General features: G+C 45.2%; 1 protein-coding gene across 5 annotated transcripts in view; it reads right to left on the bottom strand.

Annotated features, from left to right (window-relative positions):
* DENND4A (DENN domain containing 4A) overlaps positions 1-25,591 on the bottom strand; it is a 518,288-nt gene that overhangs the window by 285,728 nt on the left and 206,969 nt on the right. For all 5 annotated transcript variants that reach the window (XM_069222901.1, XM_069222904.1, XM_069222905.1 and 2 more), the window contains exon 4: positions 22,427-22,496. In XM_069222901.1, coding sequence (XP_069079002.1) covers positions 22,427-22,496 — 70 coding nt within the window. The remainder of the gene's footprint in view (positions 1-22,426; positions 22,497-25,591) is intronic.

Below are 25,591 nucleotides of genomic sequence, written 5' to 3'. Positions count from 1 at the left end.
GTGAAGCCAGAACTCATGGAGGTAAGAGACAAGGAGTTCACGCCGGAGGACAACGAAACAGCACAAGGCGAGGAATTAAAACATCTCCAGCAGGAAGTACTAAGCCTTGAGGAACAAGTGGCATCCCTTCAAGTGCATATTAAAGACTTAGAAAACCGATCACATAGGAACAATATCTGAATAAGGGGAGTGCCAATGTAACAGACATTGCTAGGTTAGTGAAGGACCTATTCAGTCAGTCAAATCCTGACCCCAGACACAGTAAGCAACATTCAGCTTGACAGCGTCCACAAAGTGAGTCACCTCAGAGAGAAAAATGGGTCAATGTCAGATAGCCTATCATATGCTTACGACTTTCAGCTCAAAGTGACTATACTCTGGAGGGCCCTGAGTTTTCAACCCTGTTAGAGATGGGGTCTCTGGTCGCAAGCCAGTTTGCACTCTGTCCACGCAGGGGCCCTCACTCTAGTCAGGGTAAGGGAGTTACACTCCTAAGACAACCCCTGCTCAGTCCCTTGGTAGCTTGACACAAGCAGTCAGGCTTATCTCAAAGGCAATGGGTAAAGTATTTGTACCAACACACACAGTAATACAGTGAAAACACTACAAAATAGACACCACACCAGTTTAGAAAAATAGGTAGCATTTATCTAAATCAAACAAGATGTTACATTTAGGTGTAAGTGACCACTCCTCCCTCCACTCTAGATCCGATGGCCCATCAGGATATGCATGCTAGACCCCAGCTCCCTTTGTGTCACTACCTAGAGGGGATTCACAAACAGCCCAACTGTCAGTCTGACCCAGACAGGGAATATGCAAGCAGGCACACACACAGAATGGTTTAAGCAAGAAAATGCCCACTTTCTAAAAGTGGCATTTTCAAACTGACAATTTAAAAAACAACTTTACCAATATATGTATGTTTAAATTGTGAGTTCAGAGACACCAAATTCTACATTTCAATCTGTTCCCAAAGGGAAACTGCACTTAAAAGTTATGTAAAGGCAGCCCCTATGTTAACCAATGAAAGAGAGAGGCCCTGCTGCATTGAAAACCAAATCTGACAGTATTTCACATCAGTAAATGTCACACCTTTAACATACACTGCATTGTGACCACAGGGCTACCTAGGGTCTACCTTGGGGTGCCTTAAATGTATGAAAAGGGAAGGTTTGGGCCTGGCAAGTGGGTACACTTGCAGATCAAATTGGTAGTTTAAAATTTGCTTCAGGCCCACTAGTAGCATTTGATTTACAGGCCCTGGTCACCTCTAGTGCACTTTACTAGGGACTTACTAGTAAATCAAATGTGCCAATCATGGATAAGCCAATTACCCATACATTTTACAAAGGGAGCACTTGCACTTTAGCAATGGTCAACAGTGGTAAGGTGCCCATAGTACCAAAAACTGCAAAAACAGAGTGCAGCACACAGTCAAAACATGGGAAGCAGAGGCAAAAAAGACAGGGGAGAACACACCAAGGATGCCAGGTCTAACAAACCCTGGTTTCAGGACTTCTCCTTATTGAAGAGGCAGGCAGTCAGGGCACAGAATGACCCTGACAACACCCCTGCTATCGTAAAAGCTGGGACATACCCACACACCGAAACTCCTTGCCCCATTCTGAAGAGATTGGGTGGGGTTGGGAAATGTTCAAAAGAAGTGAAAAATTACCATAAGCGAAGCGGCTGACAGGGCTCCGGCTTTAGACACATTGCTCGGTTTACATTGGTGCATGGACCCTACGTTTGTTCGAATGTTTATGGAATGGTTTGGGGAGGTTTTTGAGGTGAGACTCACACTTGTGGGGATTGCCCTCAGTCTACACTTTCATGACTGTGTCCCCCTAATACCATCAATGAGGTAAAAATTATTAGCCTTAACATGTGGGGCTTAAACAACACCATTAGGAGTGTGGCAATGTTCACCTTTTTAGAACAGAACGGGAGAGATTAGGAGAGTGGCATTGCTCTCCTTTTTAGAGTAGAACTGAAGAGATATTTGCCTTCTATGAGAGATGCAACTCATAACAGGACTGGCACAGACTGAAATGGCATCACTTTCCACAGCAATACCTATCCACCGGGTTAGAGTGGAAAATTAGAGTAGGTGGTCATCTTTCTTTCCCAGAAGTTTAATAAGGAGATGACTGGCAAAGTTGCCAGCATAGAGGGAAAAGCACTGGCTTATCGCATACGGGTGTCAGGGAAACTACTCACCATTGCAACAATCTATGTACGCAACGAGAACCAGTAGTAGTTCCTACAGGTGATGTCCTGGAGGCCATCAGTCCCTGCATCCCACTGTCCTAATAAGGGATACCATAAATCTTGTGCTGAGCAATGACTTCGACACGTTGGGCCAGAACTATGGAAGGAAGGGGGTGTAGGAGGTAGGTGGAGGGGGTATCTATCAAGGGGGTTTGGTATGGCTGTGGGAAGGGGAGGATTAAAGGACCGGCCGAGGCTTGCACACCTGGATCTTACATATTACACATACTACTCCCCTGACCACAAAACATTGGCACACACTGTTACTCACTGTCAGATTGCCCCCACTATCTATTTCCCTCAGGGTGGAGGACATTCAGCAGGTCCTGGGGTCACAGACTGCAAGACCGTATTATGCAAAGAAGCATTGGCAAAGCCAACAGGTCTCGCTTTTGCAAGAGCTATTTTAGCAATTATGTACACCAGTGTGGGTGCTGCTCAGCATGGCTAAACATTAGTGGCATGTAGTGAGGTGGGGTCGATTGGAGTGGAGTAGTTTGGAATGGGGTAGACTGGGTAGAGTGGGGTGGGGTTGATTGGTGTAGAATTGAGCAGGTAGAATGGAGTGAGTTGGACTGGGGAAGATTGGACTGGGGGAGTTGGGTAGATTAGCGTGGTGGACTGGAGTGGAGAAGATTGAACTGGGGTGGAGTGAGGTAGACTGGAGTGGGGTAGATTAGGGATAGAGTAGAGTGGGGTAGATTGGGGGTAGACTAGAGTAGGATATATTGGGGTAGACTGGAGTTGAGTTTATTGAGTAAGAGTGAGGTGGGGCGGCTTGGGGTAGAATAGATGGAATGGGGTTGAGTGGCCTGGAGTTGCGTAGACTGGACTGAGGCCGACTGAGTGGATTATAGTAGAGTAGAATGGAATGAAGTGGGGTGGGGTAGGGTGGAGAAAGGTAGATTATGGGAAGTTGGGCAGACTGGGGTGGGGTCAAGTGGCGTGGGGCTGACTGGGGTAGTGTAGATTGGAGAGGAATAGATTGGAGTGGGGTAGACTAGAGTGGGGTAGACTAGAGTGGGGTAGACTAGAGTGGGGTAGACTAGAGTGGGGTAGACTAGAGTGGGGTAGACTAGAGTGGGGTAGACTAGAGTGGGGTAGACTAGAGTGGGGTAGACTAGAGTGGGGTAGACTAGAGTGGGGTAGACTAGAGTGGGGTAGACTAGAGTGGGGTAGACTAGAGTGGGGTAGACTAGAGTGGGGTAGATTGGGGCAGTGAGGTAGACTGGAGAGGTGTGGGGTAGACTGGGATGTAGCATGTCGATTGGAGTGAAGAAGACTGGGGTAGATGGGGTGGAGTGAGGTGGAGTCGACTGTTAGACTGGAGTGGGGGGTAGACTGAATTGAGGCAGACTGTGATGAAGTGGGGTTGATTGGTGTGGGGTACATCAAGGTAGAGTGCAGCAGGATATATTGAGGTAGTACGAGGAAGAGTGTAGTGGAGTGGGGTACAGTGGAGTAGATTGGATTAGAATGGGGTAGATAGGAATAGACTGGAGTGGAGTGGGGTAGATTAGGGTGGGGAGGGGTAGATTAGGTTGGAGTGGCGTAGAGTAGAGCGGGGAAGATTTGAGTGGGCTAGACTGGGTGGATTACGGTAGGGTAGACTGGCATGACGTGGGGTAGAGTGGAATGGGGTAGATTGGAGTGAGATAGGATTGGGGGTAGAATAGAGTGGAGTAGGTTGGAGTGGATTTAGATAGATTATGGTGGTGGATTGGGGTGGGGTGAGGTAGATTGGGTTAGGGTGGGGCAGACTAATGGAGTATATTGGGGTAGACATGAGTGGGGTAGATTGGAATAGGGTAGTCTGGAGTAATTTGGGGTGGGGTATGGTAGGTTGGAGTGGGATGGAAAGGGGTGGACTGGGGTTCGAGTAGATTAGTTTTGACTGGAGGGGGTAGATTTGGCTGGCATGTGGTAGATTGAAGTGGAGTTGGGTAGATTAGGCAGAGAGGAGTGGAGTGTGGTAGATTGGGCTAGAGTGGCATAAAGTGGAGTGGGGTAAATGGGGTGGAGTGGATTTAGATAGACTGGAGTCGAGTCAAGATTGAAATGGAGTGAGAGGTTGGGAAAGAGTAGAATGGAGCGGGGGTACATTGGATTGTAGTGTAGTATAGTGGGGTAGATTAGCTTGGGGTAGAGTGGAGAGGAATAGATGGGGTATATTGCACTGGGGTAGATTGGGTAGAGGTAGATTGGAGTAGGATAGTTTGGAGTGGGTGTAGATTAGAGTGCGGTTACTAGGGTGGAGTAGATTTGAGTGGAGTGTGGTAGAGTGGAGTGGAATAGATTGGGCTGAAGTGGAGTGGGGCAAATTAGAGCATAGTGGGGTAGATTGAGATGAGGTGGATAGATTGTAGTGGAGTTTGGAGTGGGGTAAAGTGGAATGGAAAGGGATCAATTGAATGCAGTGGGCTAGATTGGAGTGGAATGGGCTAGACTGAAGTGGAGTTGACTATACTGATTGGGATATATTGTAGTGGGGTAGATTGGAGCAGAGTGGGGTATATGTAAGTGGAGTGTGGTAGACTGGGGTGGGGTGGGGTTGGTGGAGTGGAGTAGACTGGAGTAGAGTAAGGTAGAAAAGGGTAGATTGGAGTGGGGTAAGTGGTATGGAGTGTAGAGGAGAGGGGTGTGGTGTGGTAGAGTGAGTGGCGTAGTTAGGAGTGACGTGTTGTAGGGTGTCAGAGTGGAGGGCATAGAGTGGAGTGGCATGTCGTAAAGTGGAGTACCATAGAATGGAGTGGCGTGGCATAGAGTGGAAGGGTATAGAATGGAGTGGCATGTGTGGAGTATGAATGGTGTGGTATTGCACTGCCATTACAGACAACACGTTTCTAATTGAAATGACCACTACATTGGCACTGAAATATGGTTTTACTGCACACAAACAATGTATGCAAATGTCATCACCTAGTGTACTGATGAGTTTTGATCATATTCAATTTGCTTCGACCACCCTTCAGAGTTACCAAAAAAAGTGCTTCATTTGTACAAATTCTGATATATTCGGAGACATCAGCACAGTTCATTTTTTTGTCTGCTAGTAAAAAAAAACAAAAAAACATCCTACACCTTCTCCTCTTACATGGATACACAGCCGAAATATAAATTCCCTCACTTTGAAGTCAGATAACAAAAAGTAAACACCAAGGTCCCACGAAGAGAGCGCTTGACATTTGACCTCTGTCTGAGTGCATAGCAAATGTGACAAGATACAAACAAGATTTAAAGTCATGTTGACAGAAAGCGAGTTTACAAAAGAATACAGTAAACAAGGTTTGGGCAACGGGAGGAACGACTTCAAGCTGGACTGTCTAAAGCAAATAAAATCAGCAAATAGAAAGCTAGAAACGTGAGATACAAACCACAAACCCAATGGTAATCAACTGACGGAATGCATTCCTAGGTCAGCTTTCTGAATGACCCCAAGACGTCTCTAGCAAACCAGACAGCACGGTAGGCTTCGGCCTAAAAAAGCACAACGTTCTAGCGATCTTTCAAAATATATAATTTAAAAAAATCTTTTGATTAAACAGCGAAACAATATAGCATGTCGCAATAAAGAACATAGCTGGTAACAACCACTCCGAGACAGAATACAATTTGTGGCAATCATCCAAAGTGTAGCTTTTGGGTTTGAGACTCACCTAAGTAAGACAATGAAATACAGTTGATACGCTGACCCTCCACCCACCCATGGAATCCCACCTAGAAAATCACTCCCTATTCCTATAGGCTTCCCACCCTCCCCAAACTTCCTCCCACTTTTACTGGCAACCCCTACTCTGGTAAATTACTCTCTACGCACCCGACACCAGTACAGATCGGTATGCCACTCTAATGATATCTGTATTTAACTACTGTTCCATCTTGACCATTGACTCCATTTTGTGCTTGGCTTAACTTTCCGCACCGTCACATTGGTGACCACAAGCTCCATTCTGATTACAGATGCCACTTTGTGCTTAAATTAGGTTTAGCCACTGCCACGTTAAAGGTGCAGAAGGTGCAGGTATTTTTCAGCACACAAGTTAAGCCATGTGTTTTTCGCTCATGTTTTCACTCTACGTGTTCTCTTCTCACCCAGGGCTAGGACACAATATGGGGAAGCGAAAGGAAGATAAGGATGTACCAGAATATTGTTTATGGTATGGCAAGGAACAGCTTAGTTTTGAGTATGCCCCTGGGATGTGGCCAATTCAAACGTGTTTTTTTTCAAAACTGACCTGAGGTAGCCAGCGTTTAAACAACACCTCACCAGATGAGGGGGTTCTAGAATTCTCCTCTCCTGCTTGTTTAAGATATATAAGAGACAGAGACTAGATGGCTGTGGAAAAAAAGATTAAACTCGGGCAGAACAGGACGCTCTGAATGCCATCACTACCTTCAGTGTAGATTTCTCTCTTTCTCCACGGCTGACTCGGTTCACAACCTGTTGCTGACAAAGAGATGATGCGAGAAAGCCCCATGGGGATGTATTCTTTTTGATTATTATTTCTAGCTTTGCATTGTGTATGAATATATAATCACTGTATGTGCAGATATATAATCCATGATCAAAGTCATTGTTTGTTTTTATGAGTATTATTACTATATTGCTGTGATTATTTTTGGCGGTGTATTTGTGTTGCTGCATTTGACCTAACTCCTCTTTTCGAACCTTAAACAGTGCTTTAATAAATGTATTACTCAGACTAAGAGCTTTGCATTGTAGGAATTTATTTCATTCGTGTTTCCTCTCAATTTACAGTAAAGCAGTACACTTATTTCACGGAGGTGAGTTTCTTCAAAAGTGCACTCTGGTTGTACACCATTGACTTTTATATTTAAACCTTGCAGAGTGCCTTGATAAATGTGTTTCTCGGACTGAGAGTGTTGCATGCAAGAAATTCATCTCGGTATTTGTTTATTTCTTCTTAGTCTGCAGTAAAGCAAAACACACTCCAGTATAATGGGGTGAGATACAGCACCCCAGGTTTGCGCTATACTGCGCTTAGCCACCGCTGTCGCTATGGCCAACAACACACCCTGATATTGCGGCAGGGAATCTTCCCTTCTATGTTGAGTAATAACAACTTGGGATCCAAAGGAACCTTCTTCCCAAGCGTGAGGGCCACTGCCCTGGTGATTCCCTGCCAGTAAGCCAGTATCACAGGGCATGCCCATATAATGTGATAAAAGGTGCCTTCCTGCCCACAGCCTCTCAAACATTGCAGGGTCTGTGCCCTGCCAACCTTGCATAACCCAACCCTGGAATAATATGCCCTGTTTAGAATCTGCAGCTGGATCAACCTGAACGGGGCCTTAACCGCCGCCACCCTAGGGCTCTGCCTCACCTCCACCAAGTCCTCATCATCCAATGCTCCCAGGTCCGCCTTCTATTTGGCGCGCAATGGTATCATTGAGGCCAGGGAATTGCACAATTGTTTTGTATACGTCAGAGATTATGGCCTTTTCTTCCAATAGTTTCATCAGTAGGCGGTCCTCAAGGGGTCTGATTATGGCAGTTGCTCATCACGTGGAACATGCTGGCCCAATGTGTGTCTCAGCTGCAGGTATCTATATTGCTCGGTTTCTGCCAGAGCACACTCTTGCTGAAGGACTTCGACCACTTCGGACATCCCCAGGTGTACGATTCCTAGAAGAGACCCTTTGAGAAAACCAGCCAGGGTCCTAAGGCCTCCCAGTAAATCGCTACACCACAATGAGGTTTCAGGCCATCTAAGTAGATCTACATCCCAGATAGCGGGTGGCATCGCGTCACGCTCTCACCACTGTTGCAGTGTGCGTGGGCAGCAACTGCAGGCTCACATGATCATACAGGGCGGACTGATTTCCCTTCCTACCCATCATCTCCGCCGGGTCTCCCTGGTCAGCAAAGGCCCAATCATTGACGGTTATCAATTGTGTCGCCCAGTAGTAACGCTGGGGATCTGGGATGGCCAACCCACCCTCTAATACCCCCAGTTTCAACTTCTGCAACGCTACCCGGGAGCAACCACCGTCCCATAGCAGCTTTCTAATTTCCCGGTCCAGTTGATTAAACACCTCTCCCGGTATTCTATAGGGAGTATTCTGAACAACATATAGAAGTCGTGGCAATGTCATCATTTTGTATATGGAGACTCTGCCCATCAGGGAGAGTGGTAGTGTCCTCCAATGAGCCACATCTCTATGGAATCTATCGAGTTGCGGCTCAAGATTTTTTTGGAAGAAGCACTCCTAGTAACATATATCCCCAAATATTCAAAGCCATCCTAGCAAATCAGTACTTTGCAGTCTGGGGGAGACCAGCGATTTTTCCCAATTAATCCGACAGCCAGAGTGTTCCCCAAATATACGGAGAACCTGCATTATCCTATCTACGATCCATTGGGGGTGGGGGGGTCAGTGAAATATAGTAAAATATCATCTGCGTACAAAGAAATATGCTCTTCCCATGTTGTGCAGGAATCTATAACCCGTATGAAGGGATAGGTGAGAGCGGGCACCCCAGTCGGGTGCCTCTATGTAGGGCAAAGGGCCGCAAGAGCGTGGCATTAACTCACAGCTAGGCCACCGGATCCTGGTATAACAGTCTGATCCAGTCTAAGAACAGCAGCCCCACACCAAACCTCTCGAGAGTGGCAAAAATGTAAGCCCATTCAACGCTATTGAAAGCCATCTTGGCGTCTAGCGACAGGAGTGCTGAACGCTCACTGGTCAGGCTTTGTGTCAAATGTAGGAAACCGTATAGTCTACGCAGATTCAGGCACGTGCATTTGGACAGCATAGAGCTGGACTGATCCGGGTGGACCAACTTTACAATAACTGCACGCAATCTAGTTGCTAGGCCTTTCACCAAGACCTTAACCTCCATACTTAGAAGGGAGATGGGCCTATAAGAGGCGCATTCCTCTGGGGGCTACCTTTTTTTTCTGAATCACAACAATGGTTTTGGTCTTCTGATCGACATGCAGCCGCACCACCCCCTCGCCTACCAGAACATGGCCAACATGTGCTTGGCTACCTTGCTCCCCATGAACTTAAACAGCTCAGCTATGAGTCCATTTGGTCCTGCTACCTTGACTGTTGGCAACGCCGAGACAACTTCATCCTCGGTTAACTCAGCATCTAATTCTCCCCTTTCTTTTTCTGAAAGCTCAGGGAGCGATATGTCTTGTAGATGGTCCCTACAGACCTCCCCGGGCATCTGTGTCACCAAGGCATACATTCCCTCATAGAATGAAGTGAAGGCTTCTGCTATAGCATCATTTGACCTGTGGGGGGGGGGGGGGGGGGGACACTTTTTGTTCCAAATCTCCCTGACCCATGATTGTTCACGGTCCCTCCTATCTAACCAAGCCAGTAACTTATTGGCTTTATCCCCCACATCGTATAGTCGGCGCTGAGACACTAACGCATAAATCTGCACATGCTGTTCAGCTAGTGTACGCAGTTCCTGTCACTTTAGGTGCAGTTGGTGTAGAAGGCCACCTTCCGACTCCTCATCTGTGTGATAGGGGGCCTCAAGGTCCGCAATTTCTTGCTTCAATTCCACACACAGTAAACTCCATTCGTTATTCTTGCCCCTATCAAATCCTGTGCGTGTCCCCTAATTAGTTTTAATTGCCTCCCACAAGACATGCAGAGTCCACACACCGTATTGTGTAGCCCTCTCCCTAATTGTGTCACTGAAGGACTTACCCGTCAGGTCCCAAGAGTCCAGTTTAGGCGGCAGGCAATCGGACTGTGTGTGTCCCAGCAGCATGATTCCCATGAGGGTGTGATCCGAGATACCTACCGGGTAATGCATGGCCTCCCTAAACCTCCCAGTGTGTGCCTGTGTGCTGAGACAGGCAGTCCAGCCTCGACGAGCTACCATGGGGCGCGAAGAAATACGTAAATTGCCGCTTCCCTGGGTTGTGCTTCCTCCAAAGGTCCACTAGGAAAAATGAGTCCAAAAAGGACTGCATTGTGATCTAGCCATCTCTGACACTGAAAACAAGATTCAGCAGGAAAAAGGGTAGAGCTGGAGGTTTAGGTGAAAGAACTTAAGGCTTTCTACAAACACACATGGGCAGCAGGTGTTTGGCGAAAGTTAGAAGTGGTGTGATCCCAACTTAAGGGACTGGACTTATAGAAGGCAGATTTACAACACAAACTCTAAATAGGGGGGGCAAATGTGGCAAACTATTAGCACACACGCTGCATGCTAAAGAGCACAACAACAGAGTTGGAGTCATTTTCAAATTGGGTGGGACAGAGATTGCCGGAGAGGAACATATAGCTGCAGCTTTTAGGGATTTTTAGCACAATCCTCTCCACCCAAGATTTGAATGACAATGGCATCAATACCTATTTGTAGGGCACTCAGGTGAATAGACTTACCACGCAGCAGGCTAATAAGCTTGAGAAACCCATCTGATTTGAGGCGGTCATAGCAGCCATAGCGCAGATGAAACCCTTTAAAATCCATGGCCCACATGACTTCACTCCATATTACAAAACATTATGTCAACCACTGGTGCCCATTTTCACTAGACTTTTCAACTCCCTCACAGTCAAAGGAAACCTGCCACGCTGTATGCTGGAGACTTCCATAAAAGTCATCCCCAAACCGAGGAACCCAGGAAAGATAACCATTTGTGTAGCTCATGTAGATCACAATAGCGACACAAAGCTCTTCCTCAGTATCTTTGCTGCCAGACTGAACCCCACTCATGCATGCACTGGTAGATCCAGATCCGAATGGGTTTATACCACATAGACGATGTGGGGATATACCAAACAAATATTACATAATGTAAATAAAGTTCAGCGGGCCCAGTGGGAGGTTACTTGCTATTGACACTGAAAAAGCACTCAGTAGGGTTCACTAGCTGCACCTAATTGCTATTCAGAAACATTTTGGCTTTGGAGATGGATTCTTCTGGTAGATTCTTTGTTGGCAGATCGCCCCTACAGCAATGGTATGGGTGAATAGAGTTTTGTCAGGCTGGTTTTTCTTTACAAGGGGGGACTTGAAAGGGATGCCCGCTCTCCCCACTATTATTTGTGCTCTATATAGAGCTCATGGCTCAGCATGTCCAAACATAACCTGTTTATTACTGGTGTGCATTTTATGGGGGAAACTTGCACTATTAGCTTCTATGCTTATGACCTGATAGTGGAGCTTACCTCCCTGCCAGCCTTAATAGATGAGCTTCAAAATTTTGGGGACATCTCAGGCTTTAAAGTTAACTTACGAAAATCATAGGCTCTTAACCTCACCGTTCCCCCAGCCACACTTACACAAAATGACTGCCCAATACACGATAGCCTGGGCCGTCACATCTATCTTATATTTGGGTATACAGATTGCTCCAATTGACAATGATGCAGTAGCGATTAATTACAGCCTCCTCATGCAGCATGTGAAATCTGTCTTAAATCAAAGGCTGCTGTATCGCCTTTCTTGACTGGGACACATACTATCAGGCAGTACAGCTGCGTTATATAGTAGAAAAGAGCAGCACTGAAACTAAAACACTGGTGCTTCATGGACCAGGCAGTAACAGGCACATATATACAGACAGCCCCATGGATTTGTCGGAAAAACAGGGTCTGTGGCCTTTACTCATCCGCTATTACACGAAACACGCTAGCACTCTGGCACAAAGCGCCACTGTGTAGAAACTGGATGGCGAGCCATCCCTAATAACACCAATTATTGCCAACCCCGAATTTACCCCAGGTCTCCAACTGAATAGCTTTCTCCAATAGCAAGAGCTAGGATGCAAGGCCTGTAAAAAAAAAAAAAAAAAAGGGGCAACTGTTTGAAGGGGACAGCACCATTACATTTGACAAATTGAAATCAGGCTACTGGCTCCTAGAAACTGAAAGCCTTCACTATCTCCAGATCCAGCAATGGGTCACACATCCCTCCATTAGACCATGTGCTCAGCGAGGGATTTCTCCTTTTGAGAAATGGCAGTCCTGAAAGGACGAGGACCGATGTGTAATAACCAAACTCTATGCGCTCATAGCACAGCCCTCCTCATGGGACAAGAATGCAGGGCAGAAAAGATGGGCGGCAGAATTAATGTCACCTTCACAAAGAAAGTAGGAGGACATCAACTACCGCGCAAGACACACAGCGCGTAATGCTTCTAGTGAAGAAACAACTGTTAAGATCACTACATACTGGTACATGACACCCAGCACGCATGCATAAATGGTACCCTCATCCTAGCAGGCACTGCTGGCATGGATGCAGCACAATCAGAAAAATGCTACAGCTCAATTGGCATTTGCCAAAGCTATCTCAATATTGGTAGACAATCCCAATATTAACTTCCTGGCAACCCAGTTTCCTTGATTCCCTGCATATGTCTTGCCAATGTTATCAACCCATTAACATTTCCATTGAAGTCCTTGAAAGGCCAACACATCACTTCAGTTCTGGGGCGGCACAACAGGCAATTCTCTCCCTTTGGGGCACAGACAGGTTCCGGCACATACCACATGGCTACAAAAGATCTGTATGGAGAAAATAATGCTCTCTGTGACACAGAAACCAGGGACATACTGGGAACTGTGGGCCACATTTATTATCCTCCTTCAGAGTAAATTCAATGAGCTGACTTGCTCTAAATCTCTCATGCTGCTCTACCTGCTGTCCACAACAGTCATTCCACACATATTTGAACCAATGGAGGAGCTAGAGGGGACTTCATGGAGATGACCCTCTTGGGGCCACCCCACATGTAAAGACGAGTGTGAATCAGTGACGCTAGATACCGGACAAAGTGCACGTGTTTAGGGGGATTTTATGTGGAGGGGTAAGTGGGTTATTGAAGGGGTAGTGCTGTTTCTGTATTATCATTCGTGATATAGCACAATCCAGCCTATGGGTTGTAGGAGATAATTTGTGTTTGCCGTGTTTTGTTTCTTCATTTCTTTTGGTTATAGTTCTAAAACACAATACAAAAGTATTGATCCATAAATGCTGTTTTGTTTAAGGGCCTCCCATACCGGTCTTTCCGATTAACAGTCTTTATAATACAGAGGGCTTGTTTCATTACTTGTGCAGCAAAGCTTCCACTTCTGGCCCTGCAGTTACACACTGGATCAGTCCTCGCTAAATTAGCTAAGAGAGCAGACCACAATGCTGCTGGTAGGGATGGAACAGGCCATAAACCAGTTACTTCTTTGGGATTCATTCCTGTAGGTGTCCCACTCCCCATACATTTTTCATTTGCAGGATTATATCATAGATTAACAGCAGATTTAGTATTACCTTCTGCATGCTGCTTTCATTATGCCATGGTACAGATCACAAATTATAGATGATACAGCATTCATGTACAACAAATATTGATTCTACCATGTGATAGTGTGTGGTACCTCTCATAAATTAAGACTGCTCTTTGTGTTCTTATCCACCCTTTTCGGATTAACACATTATTAGGATCGAGCATGCAATAGCATACACTAGCACACGTGTATCACTTGCAAGACACTGTTGTAGTTAGAAAGGAGCTTGAAGACCGCCTGTTGCTTATCATTTGTTGGATTGCCTTGCACTCTTCTTTACAGCCTCGTAACTGGTCACCGCTGGCATATCATTTCCATTCCTGTCCGTGGAGCAGGGACCAAGTACTGATTGATGCAACTTAGTCAGTGCCCATCACCAGCTGACGACGTAATTGAGTTACTCTTTTTTTTTTTTTTTTTTTTTTTTTTACTTCTGGTGCCCTTCAAACATAAGGCGTGTGACTGGCAAAAACATGCTCAGCAGGACAAACTAAATTGGAAAGTTTTATTTTCTACAGTTAACTTTTTGTTTGATTTTGTCAAGTCTCCTGTCCTCACTTTGCACTCATATTTTGTTTTGTTTTTTTGCTTGTGGGTGCTGCCCTAAAAAGATTACTATTATCTAATTTTCAAAATTATGCTTTAACACAATCATGTAGTACACCCCAGTACAAAACATTTACCCCAATTCTCCCAACCCACCCCCAGCTGTCCCACTCCAATCCAAAACCAGCTGTCCCACTCCAATCCAAAACCAGCTGTCCCACTCCAATCCAAAACCAGCTGTCCCACTCCAATCCAAAACCAGCTGTCCCACTCCAATCCAAAACAATCTGCCTTACTCCAATCCAAAATAAACAGCCCACTCCAATCTGCCCCATATAAATCCAAAACAACCTGTCCCACTCCAATGAAAAAAACAACCTGTCCCACTCCAATGAAAAAAAACAATCTGTCCAACTCCAGTCCAAAACAATCTGCCCCAACCCAGTCCGCTCCACTCCATTCCATTCCACCCCACTCCAGACCGCCCACTGCAATCCAGTCCATCCCACTACAGTCCGTCCACCCCACGACTGTCCAACCCACCCCTCTGTCCAACCCGTCCCACTACTCTCCAACCCGTCCCACTACTCTCCAACCCGCGCCACTCCAATACACAACATTCTAATACAACTCCACCCCGCTCCAATCCAACCCATCCCACTCCAATCCAATCAAATCAAATCAAATCCAATCTACCCCAATCTAATCTAATCCAATCCACCTCACTCCAATCTACCCATCTCATTCTAGTTCATCTCACTCCAAGCCAGTATACCTTTATCCTCCCCAGTCCAATCCAGCTCACTTTAATCCGCCACCTCCAAACCAATACACCCCACACCAATCCACTCCTCTGCAATCTAGACCAATCTAATCCATCCCACTCAATCTAATCCACCTCCACATTCCTGTCCACCTCACTCCACCTCACACCACTCCAATCCAACCCACCACAATGCACTCCACCCCACTCCAATCCAATCCAATCTACCACACCCCACTCCAATCCAATCTACCACACCCCAATCCAATCCAACCCACCAAATCCAATCCATCCCATTTCAATCCACCCCATCCACTCAGCCCCACTACATCCACCTCACCCCCACTCCAATCCACCCCACTCTGTTCCAATCCAGTCCACTCTGATCCAGTTCAACCCACTAATCCAATCCTCCCCACTATACTCCAATCCAACCCACACTACTTCTCTCTACCCCACTCTTCTCCAATCCAATCCACACCACCCTGCTCAGTCCACTCCGCCCAATCCAATCTACTCCAAACCATCTCACTCCATTTCAATGCATCTATCTTAATCCACCCCACTCCAGTCCAATACAGACCACCTTAATCCACCCCACTACTGTCCTATCCACCCCACTCCAAACGACCTCAATCCAACCCACCCTAACCCACACCAATCTAATCCACCCCCACACCAATGAACCCCACTCCACACCAATCAAGTCCTCCCCAATCCAAACCACCCCACTCAATTCAATCCTCCCCACTCCAGTCCAATTCACTACAATACACCCTACACACTTCCAAGTCAACGCCACTCCAATCCTCCCAACCCCAGTCCAATGCACCCCACCCCAATCCAATCTACCCAAATTCAGTCCACCCCAATCAATCCAATCCACCTCATTCCATTCCACCCCCACTCAAGTCCATCTCCATCCAATCCACTCCAGTCAAATCCACCCCACTCCAGTCAAAACCACCTCAGTGCAATCAACCCCACCCCAATTTACCCCATCAATCCACTCCAGTCCACCCCATCCCATCCCAATTCAATCTAGTCAATCCCACTCCAATCCACCCCACCCCAGTTGACTACACTCACTAGACTCTGGTCCAATCCACCCCACTCCAATCCATCCAGCCCACCTCACCCCCAATCCACCTCAAACCACCCCACCCCACTCCACTTTAATCCACCTCACTCGTCTATTCCACCCTACTCCAATTCTCCCCACTCAAACCCACCCCAATGCAATCCACCCACCCAGATCCAGTCTAATCACCCCACTTCAATCCACCTCACCCTATTTAACGCCACCCTACTCCAATTCAATCCACCCCACCCCACTCTACTCCAATCCACCCCAACTCACTCCACCCTATTCCATCCCAGGCCACTCCAAAACACACTCTGACACTGAACGATTGAACTCAACTCTCCTCCCCTCAACTGTACAACACTTTACAACACTTAAATCCCCAACTCCACTCTATGAAACCCCACGCCACTAACTTTTAACCATGCTGAACAGCAACCACACTGATGTACAACATGGCAAGAACATATTGCTAAAGCCAACTGTCATTTAGGCAAGATCTATTGGCTTGCCAATGCTTGCTTGAGCTTGGCATGATGAATGTCACTGGTGGCATCACGCAGAAGACATCAGGGTGTATAATCCGATATTGCTGGTTTTGCATTTGGCTGAGTGGGGGAGTTACGCAACCATAATGATACATGAAATAAGGTATGCCTGCCACACTACAATAATATATTACTTGCTGGCACCTGAAATCCAGATGTTTGCTGCATTCACACCTCATCACCTCTCAATCTACCAATAAGGAATCATTAGCTTCACTATGCTCATCATATTTTACCAATCCTATCCCATTATCATGCTTTATTGCACAAAACCATTGATGAGAAATGTAACCGCTGGTTAACGAAAACATTTGAAGTATGAAGATCAAAGGAATGCATGAAGCAAGTTTGATCTTTTGATCTACTTTGTTAGAAAATGTCATAGCACAGTAACTTGCTTTGGAAGAAGAAAATCGAGAGCATGTTAATTGCCAATATCAAACACAAAATGTTTCTCTTGTGTAGCAATGAAGCAAACGCAGCTGAAAAAATATATCTGTTAAAGGGAAAGGCCAGCATCCTAAATGGAGTTTTGTACACATGTAGTGGCATGGCAACCCTAAGCGTACCAAGTGTTTGACTTACAGCTACTCAATAGCATTACAACCGATAATTAAAGAAGGTTTAGTTCTTGCTTGTAACTCCAGTTCACTAGTAGGGGTATTTCCATGATAGTCCTAAGCAGTGAATAGTTCGGCCCACCTGCGGGGACCCTGGAGCACTATTGTGTTCAAACCCCTCATTGGCTGCCTGGAAGATCTCAGGAGCAGAGTCAAAGAACCTACCAACCTCAGTGCAAACAACAAAGAGGATGCGTGGCCCACCAGCCCAACCAGGGTAGTCAACAACCAACAGCCTCAAAACCCTGAATACTTTCTTCCCCTTCTTCCGTTACCCAATCCGGTAGGTGGAAGCATCACAAAGTACCTGGCAGAGTGGCAACGCATTACGGCAGATGCCTGGGTCTTGAATATTGTGCAGAATGGCTATTGTCTCAGGTTTACTGCTCCACCACCGTCTATTCCACAAAGGTCATCCACTTCTCACCTCAACCTTCTAAAGGTGGAGGTCACCATCTTGTTGCAAAAGAAGGCAGTGGAACCTGTTCCCCTCAACCAACGGGGAGAAGGCTTTTACTCCAGGTACTTCCTTGTACCACAGAAGGAAAAGCAAGAGTTCAGACCCATCCTTCATTTCAAACTCGCCAACAAACGGATTTGAAAGGAAAAGTTCAGGATGCTAGCCCTACACAAACTATACCCCCAGATTTCCCAGGGAGGCTAGGTTTGCTACATCGACCTGCACGATGCATAAGTTCCTAAGGCTCGTTGTGGGGCAAGATCACTACCAGTACACCTGCCTACTGTTTGGTCTCAAGTCAGCACCCAGAACTTTTTTCAAGTGCATGGCTGTGGTGGCAGCACATCTATGAAAGCACCAATTTTTGTTTACCCATTTCTGGATGGCTGGCTGATCAAGGTGTCCACCATTCCAGAAGCTCAATTGCAATTCAGATGGACTTGCGATCTCCTTCATCGGTTGGATCTTCATGTCACCTTTCTCAAGTCCACGACAACACCAGTCCAGAGGTCGCACTTCTTAGGGGCTACCATCGACACACTTCACGAAAAGGTGCATCCTTCAGAGGAACAACACTGATATATTCTCCAGAAGTGTCCCACTCTCAAAACAATGTGTCATCCAACATTGCGCACAATCTCCTCACTTCTTGGCTCCCTGGCCTCCTGCATCTTTCTTACTACCAACACTTGCCTCCACATGCGACCTCTCCAGCAGTGGCCAGAGGACCAGCGGGACCAGCTGATGGGAAACTGGGAAGTCGGGATCACTCTATCCATTCATGCAATCAGATCCCTCAACTGGTGGTGTCCTCCAAGCAATCTCCTACAAGGGATGCCATTTCATCAATAGGTTCCAACACAGACTATCATGACAGATGCCTCTGCTTGGATGGGGAGCCCACATGGGTCACCTACAGATACAAGGCTCAGGGTCTCCGAAGGAGGCAACATACCACATTGATCGCCTCAAACTCTGTGCAGTCCATCTAGCACTGGCGTTTCACCAGTCTTTCAACATTGACAACGTGCTTACTCAGACAGACAATACAACCACCATGTACTACCTGAACAAGCAGGGGGAAACCAAAACACTGTCACAAGAGGCCCAGATGATCTGGCACTGGCTCCTTGCCAGGAATTTGAAGTTAATAGCAACTCACCTTCCAGGCGTTCAGAATGTCCAGGCAGATGCACTCACTAGGGCTCTTGATGAAAACCATGAGCTGGTATTGAATGAAGATGTCGCTCAAAATATCTTCCGCTTGTGGGGCACACATTCTATAGACCTCTTTGCCACAGTGTAAAACAAAAAATGCCACAACTTTGCCGCCAGGTTTTATCATCCAGAATCGTTGGGGAATACCCTATGGATCAACTGGTCCAACAAATTTCTTTACACCTTTCCACCAATTCCCCTGATCCCGGCAGTTCTACTCAAACTTGCAATGACGACAGCCAGGATGATCCTCATTGCACCAGAGTGGCTGAGGCAAAGGTGGTTCCCGGACCGTCTTCACCGGTCACTCCGTCCACATCTCAGGCTGCCATGCAGGCCAGACCTCCTGATGAAATTCGGAGGCCACATGAGATACCCCAACCTCTCCTCATTGAATTTGCCAGCATGGCTCCTGAGCGAGTACAGTATGAGCACCTAAACCTACCACAAGACTGTATAGAGATCCTTAAAGAGGCAAAGCGGCCATCCACCTGATCTGCATATGCCTTCAAATGGAAGAAATTTTGCATTTGGTGTTCTTTCAAGATGACATACCCTGCATCTTGCCAGGTGGTTGTCATTCTCCCAAATTTGTTGCAACTTGCTAAATCTGGTCTGCAATTCTCTTCTGTTAAAGTCCACCTGGCAACTCTCACTGCAGGCAGGAATAGTCCTTCACAAACCTTTTTTTAAATCCCCGTCATCAAAGATTTCCTAGAGGGATAAAGAAGGTCTTTCCTCCTCTTAAGCACCCTTCTCCACCATAGGAGCTTAAAGTTGTCCTTTCACGTCTTGTGCAACAACCATTTGAGCTCATACACAAGGCATCTCTCCAACACCTCATTAGGAAAACTGCTTTCCTTGTAGCAATTATATCAGCACACAGGTTTAGCGACATCCAGGCACTCTGTGCTCATGAACCATACACAGTCTTCCACGCTTTCAAAGTAGTTATGAGGACCCATTCTAAATTCCTACCTAAAGTTATCTTTGATTTTCATGTGAACCAGACTATTTCTTTAGCAACTTTCTTTCAAAATTAATCTACTCCTGCGGAGAGAGCACTTCAATCTCTGGATGTAGAGGGTTTTAAAGTTTTACCTAGACAAAACCAAATATATTTGCAGATCACAACAATTGTTAGTTAACTATGGGCTGTTTCACACAGGTCTTGCCACCTCTAAATAATCACTCTCTAGACGGACTATTTTGTGTATTCTGTACTGTTATCAGCCAGCTAATAAGACTCTCACTGGCAGATCAAAAGAACACTCCACCAGGGCCGAGTCAGCCACAACTGCCTTGATGAGAAATATCCCCTTGGCAGATATTTGCAAAGCCGATATATGGAGGTCAGTCCACACATTCACTAATCATTACTGTCTTTATTCTGATGCTAGCACAGATGCTCAAGTAGGGCAGTCTTCCCTCAGAAATCTCTTTGCTTGACAAACTTTCTCGTTATTGTTCTGCCCCCTCCAACGCTTTCAATGGGGATGGGCTTGCTACAACGCTTATGGTTATACATGGAAATCTCCTACGAGAGAAAGTATAGTTTCTTACCTGTAACTCCAGTTCTCTCGTAGGGGAATTTCTATGATAGTCATAAGTAACCCTCCCTCATCCTCGGTGGACTAGACAAAATAATAAACAGGCTCCTCTATAAATCATCTAGTACTGCCTACAAAAGAAACTGAGGTAGCTGCCTCTGACTAGGCATGGGATATTAGAGGTCCCAGTGTTCTTGAAGACACAGTCTCCTTTTTTCTATCTTAATAATGGCAGCCTATGGGCTACACTGCCTGCGCTCCTTCTTCATCCTTATCTTCTATTACAAAAGGGTTTGTGAAAGATTGTTTTCTGTTATTTTACAAAATATTCATGCATTTGAGTGCATGTCTCATTGGTCTAGTTCTCTTTTGTATCAAGAAGAAGGACAATTTTGGCGGCCACTGTAGCCTCATCCTTTAGGATGCATAACAACATTCTTAAATGACTATGCAGGCCTTCCTGAAGAAAGCTGAACATCAACACTTAAGAAGACATATTGGAAAAAATGCTCCGGGGACCCCGCAGGGGAGCGTAACTATTCAACGCTTATGACTATACACGGAAATCCACTACAAGTGAATCTAATAAGCATACAGAGATGGTAGTGAAGTGAGACAATGGAATGCTGTCAACCCGAACCTTGGAAAAAAGATAAGTGTGAGATTTTAAAACAGAAATGTGCTGGCTTGCCTACAACTGATCAACATGCAACAACAACCTCAAATGAAGAACATTAAGAATAGCGACTTAAGAATATTGAACTCTGGCCCTCAAGTGACTGATTATGCACAACTTTTTCCTCCGCATTCCAATGTATGGACTCTGTCACATGTAAAGCATTCTTAAGTGACTGAGTGGTCTCACGACTGTGTAAACCCACTGAATATACACATTCAAACTGGTGATCCTTCCAAAGAGCACAAGAACTGTATGGGCATGGAGACTGAAACAATACATGACCCAATGGAAGGATTTTCTATAATCACGGGCAGAGGATTAGAATGGCTTTGACAACCTACTCATTATTGCAGCTCAAATTAAATATCCTCCTCTAAGAGCAGCTAAATATTAAATGCACATGAAGGCTGAATCCATCAGTCTGTCCAACCACATTCAGAAGTCCGAATGTTGTACGTCCATCCATGTATGCCTACTTCTGTGGGGTATGACTGTAAGTGTGCTGTGTACCACCACATGTGTTTCTAGATTTGCACTGAGAGTTTATGAGCTTTTCTGTGGTGGTTTGTCTGCAGAAATATCTGTCAGACTTTTTGTCAGTATTTCTTTCAGTCTGTGTGCATGGATGCCTTCATGTACGGTGGTCTGAGTGTATGATATCGGCAAGTCTATGTGCATGGGTGCTAGTGAATGTCTTGCTCTGCCTATGCATAGATGTCTGTAAGTGTATGACTTTCGGCATTGGTGTGTGCTTGGTTAAGTGTGAATGTAGGTTGTGCACTATACAAAATGCCCCTTCTTTGCTTTGCCAAAGCTTCTTTCTATAATAAAGTGCCTTCACTATGCAATCTGAAAACAAATGGCGACATGCATGGCCATTGGAGGCTCTACCTACTCGTGAAGAGCTAATAGGCAGATAATCAGACAGACAGATATAGTAAATACAAGAGACTTCCAGACCATGGAATGAAATACTTGCCAGTCTGATTTTAAAATATAGTGAGCGTGGGCATCTGTGAACCTAATTTTATCAGCAATTACTTGTTGAAACATCAATGCTGGCTGTGTTTAGTAACATTGCTAAACAAACAGTATGCATTATCCTTATAATTCAGGCCAACAAGAGAAAACTTACCAGAGATATCTGTGCTATTTTCCCTCAAATCAATGTTATGGTTTAAAATGATTGAAAACTGGACGGGGGCATAAGTACATTCATTTGAAAACCTTAACCACCTTATATATTACTTTTAAAATGGTGCTTATTAAAACCACCTTTCAGGCAAAATAGTACAAAGCATATAATAGGCTGGCATATTTATACATATGTATTATGCATATGCCAACAAAACTGATCAGCAGGTGTCAAAAGACTGTTGGAGACAATGAAGCACTCACCAGCTTTATAAGAGATTGCATTGGTCTTCGCCACTGACTTTTTGTAGCAGAGGTACACCGCAGATCCCCACTGTAAAGAAGAGGAGGTTGAGTTACTTAATGAAAGCACTCATTAAGTCTTGTTGAGGGGCTGCTGAACCCGACACAAAGAACACAACAACATTGAAGATATGATGAAGCATTTGTCTTATGTTTGTGAAACAAGAAACTAGTTATTTACTTGTAAGTAAAGCTTGACATTTTTCTGCCATCCAATAAATAGTTTGAAATATTTTGTTTTAAAAAAGTTTTATTTTGTATTTGGAACATAGGCAAAGCTATTATGACTCACTACACATCAAGCTTAAGTCTCCAATGCCACAGCATGTACTGTCATCTGAGAGCAACATAGGTAATGTAATGTCCTTGTAGATTTCATACTATGCCCTCTAACTCCCCACCTTCATTAGGAGGTGGTGGAGGCCGTATGTTTTAATAATCAAACTACTGATAGAGTTAAGCAACTCATTTTTGTTTTACGGCATCAACTTATTTCAGATGTATATGCTGCATATAGATAGTGCAGCAGTGTTACCTTCTTTTAAAGAGGGAGTGAAGTGTGAGTAGTGCCAAATAAACGTTTTAAACAGTCAGACCTGTTTGTGCATCTGTTTGAGATAGAATATATGCACAGTAGTGAGTAGCAAAAAGTGCATTGGTGAGGGCGGTGCTGCTGGACATATATTAACGGAGATGCTGTCAAAATACTGCAATGCTCCACCTCCTTTCAGCTTAGCCTTTTGTCTGCTTGTCTATGGCTTTATCTGCTAAAGAATGTCAGAAGTGAAATATTTGTAAAGCCCATTTGATATTCTTCCCTTTCTACTTACAGTTCCATTGAGCTGTGCTGCATGAGCAACAAAACGAAAATTGCTGAGATTTATTTACTGAATTAGTGTCTTACATATAATACATATGCCCCTCCTTAAATCTAAAGTATGTAATGATCTTTCGGCTAGCGTACTCAGATTTTGAAAGAAAGATAGTATATTTATGCCAGGTTGGCATGGATATTAGATATGACCTTGGGAATAAATGTAGAATTTGTTCTTATAACTAAAACATGCTTATGTATTTGAAGATAAGTTTCTTGAACCATTAAAGTCTCACTTAATCTGCATGGTGAACAGCAATTTAAAAGGTATTTTTTTTTTAAATTTCTCAAGTTTGTTTTAAGCACTGAAGACCTGATTCGACATCCTAGGACAATGTTGGCAAATAAACTGTAATAGGGGAATATCTACTTTGCTCATTGAGAACCCTTTTAATATTTGGCATGAATTGATTTATCAACTACCAATTGAGGATATATTGAATAGCAACCCTCTCTTTTTGCTTGATGTGTCTGAAAATTATTGTCCTGACACCACCCTACAAAACTACCATTTTGTTGCATAACACTTTCGTGGAACTGTCCTTTAGGACATTCAAATGTTTTGGAGTATGTTAACATGTTTACATAATACTACCAGGTTAAAACTTTTTGGTTCTGGATGAAAAATCTTTCACCTTCCTTTATCAGCAGCTGAGAAAACACACACAAACCTCCACGTCGTTTGTTTAGACATGGTCACAAAGTACGAGCATCCGGGCTGTGGTGCTGACTATTATCACCTACGAAAAACTGAACTTGTTAATGACTACAGCTATGAATTGTATTGGAAGAATAAATAAGCAAATATCCTGTATGAATTCAGTGACAGTGTATTCCTTTGAGAATGCAGGCAACTCGAGTTGACATTTGTGACTCCTGCTGCTGGCCCCCGACAGGATTAAAGGTAACCAGACGCCCTGGATCACAAAGTAATGAAGCTCTCTTCAGCATTCTATCATGAGGAAGGACAAAAACGTCAAGAAACTCCAAATAAAATCTTGAACTACACAGACACCCTACAAGGGAAACCAGTAACATGAAGAGCCTCTACAGACCAATGTGGAGCCGCAGTCGGGAGGGGAACCCTCTTTGGCAGACCTCATGACAGCAATACAGACATCCCGTGAGAGCTGGCACATAAGATTGAGTCCCTCTCCATAGATGTCAATCTGCTGAGGGCTGACCTGCATAAAGTGACGGAACGGGTGACCAACACAAAATAAGATGTCAATACCTTACAACAAGAGATCTGTTCCCTTAGAGACACCGTCATTCGACTACAAAAACAGACAACGTGCCTAGACGATCAGATGGAGGATTCTGAGGGCGATCCTGCTGCAATAACCTACGTTTTGAGGGGTTCCCAGAGAAAGCAGAGGGGGAGTCCGCAATTGTTTTTTTTTAGGACTTTATCACCACTGTGCTTCTCTCCAAAAGACTGTCAAAGTTCTTTACAATCGAGAGGGCACACAGGGCAGTTGCCCCACCTCTGAGACCTGGGGCACAGCCTAGGGCGATGATCACCTGTCTATACTCAACTTTCGCAACAGGGATGCTATCCTGTAGAATGCCTGGACGAGGGGCCCCTTGACGTTCGAGGGTCATCTTATTTCTATCTACCGGATTACACACAAAGAATCCAGGAACAAAAAAAGGCTTTTGTGTCGTCAAGGAAAGGTTGCGGAAACTAAACTTGAACTATAACCTTATGTTCCTGGAAAAACTGAGGGTTTAGAATGAAGAGAAGACTCCTTTCTTCTTTTCTGTGGAGGACGTCAGCGATTGGCTGGACTTGAAAGGAGGCAGCAGATCCACACAGGACCCGTCACAAGTAAGCTCGCCTCAGCCGGCTGCGCAAGATCAATCAGGGCAGCTGCAACAGTGGGGCTGCTGGAAGAATGCATATGAGGACAGACGATCGGAGAAAATTGCAGTTTACTCCGATGGTACTCTGCGGGCTGTGGTGCCGGATTCACCTGAGGTTTCACAAGACTTACAGGGAGATCAGACATGTGAAATACTGACTCCGCTCAGCCCTGACCTATGGCTCCCACAGGACATGCTGTGAATTGAGGTGGGCAGTGACCCGCCTGCGTCCTCAGACACACCTTCATTGCTCCCCCCCCACCCCAGGGGGGGTGAGGCTGGATTCGACCTCAGTGGGGGGCATAAAGCGATCAAGAGAGTTATGTAATGTACTGTGAGTTATTGTTATTTGCCTTCCCTGTAGATGGGAAGATGTGTTCAATTTT

Source organism: Pleurodeles waltl, chromosome 3_1 (assembly GCF_031143425.1).
Source record: "Pleurodeles waltl isolate 20211129_DDA chromosome 3_1, aPleWal1.hap1.20221129, whole genome shotgun sequence".
Lineage (NCBI taxonomy): Eukaryota > Metazoa > Chordata > Amphibia > Caudata > Salamandridae > Pleurodeles > Pleurodeles waltl.
Note: the sequence above shows the minus strand (reverse complement) of the source record. Positions and strands in the feature narration are given on the sequence as shown.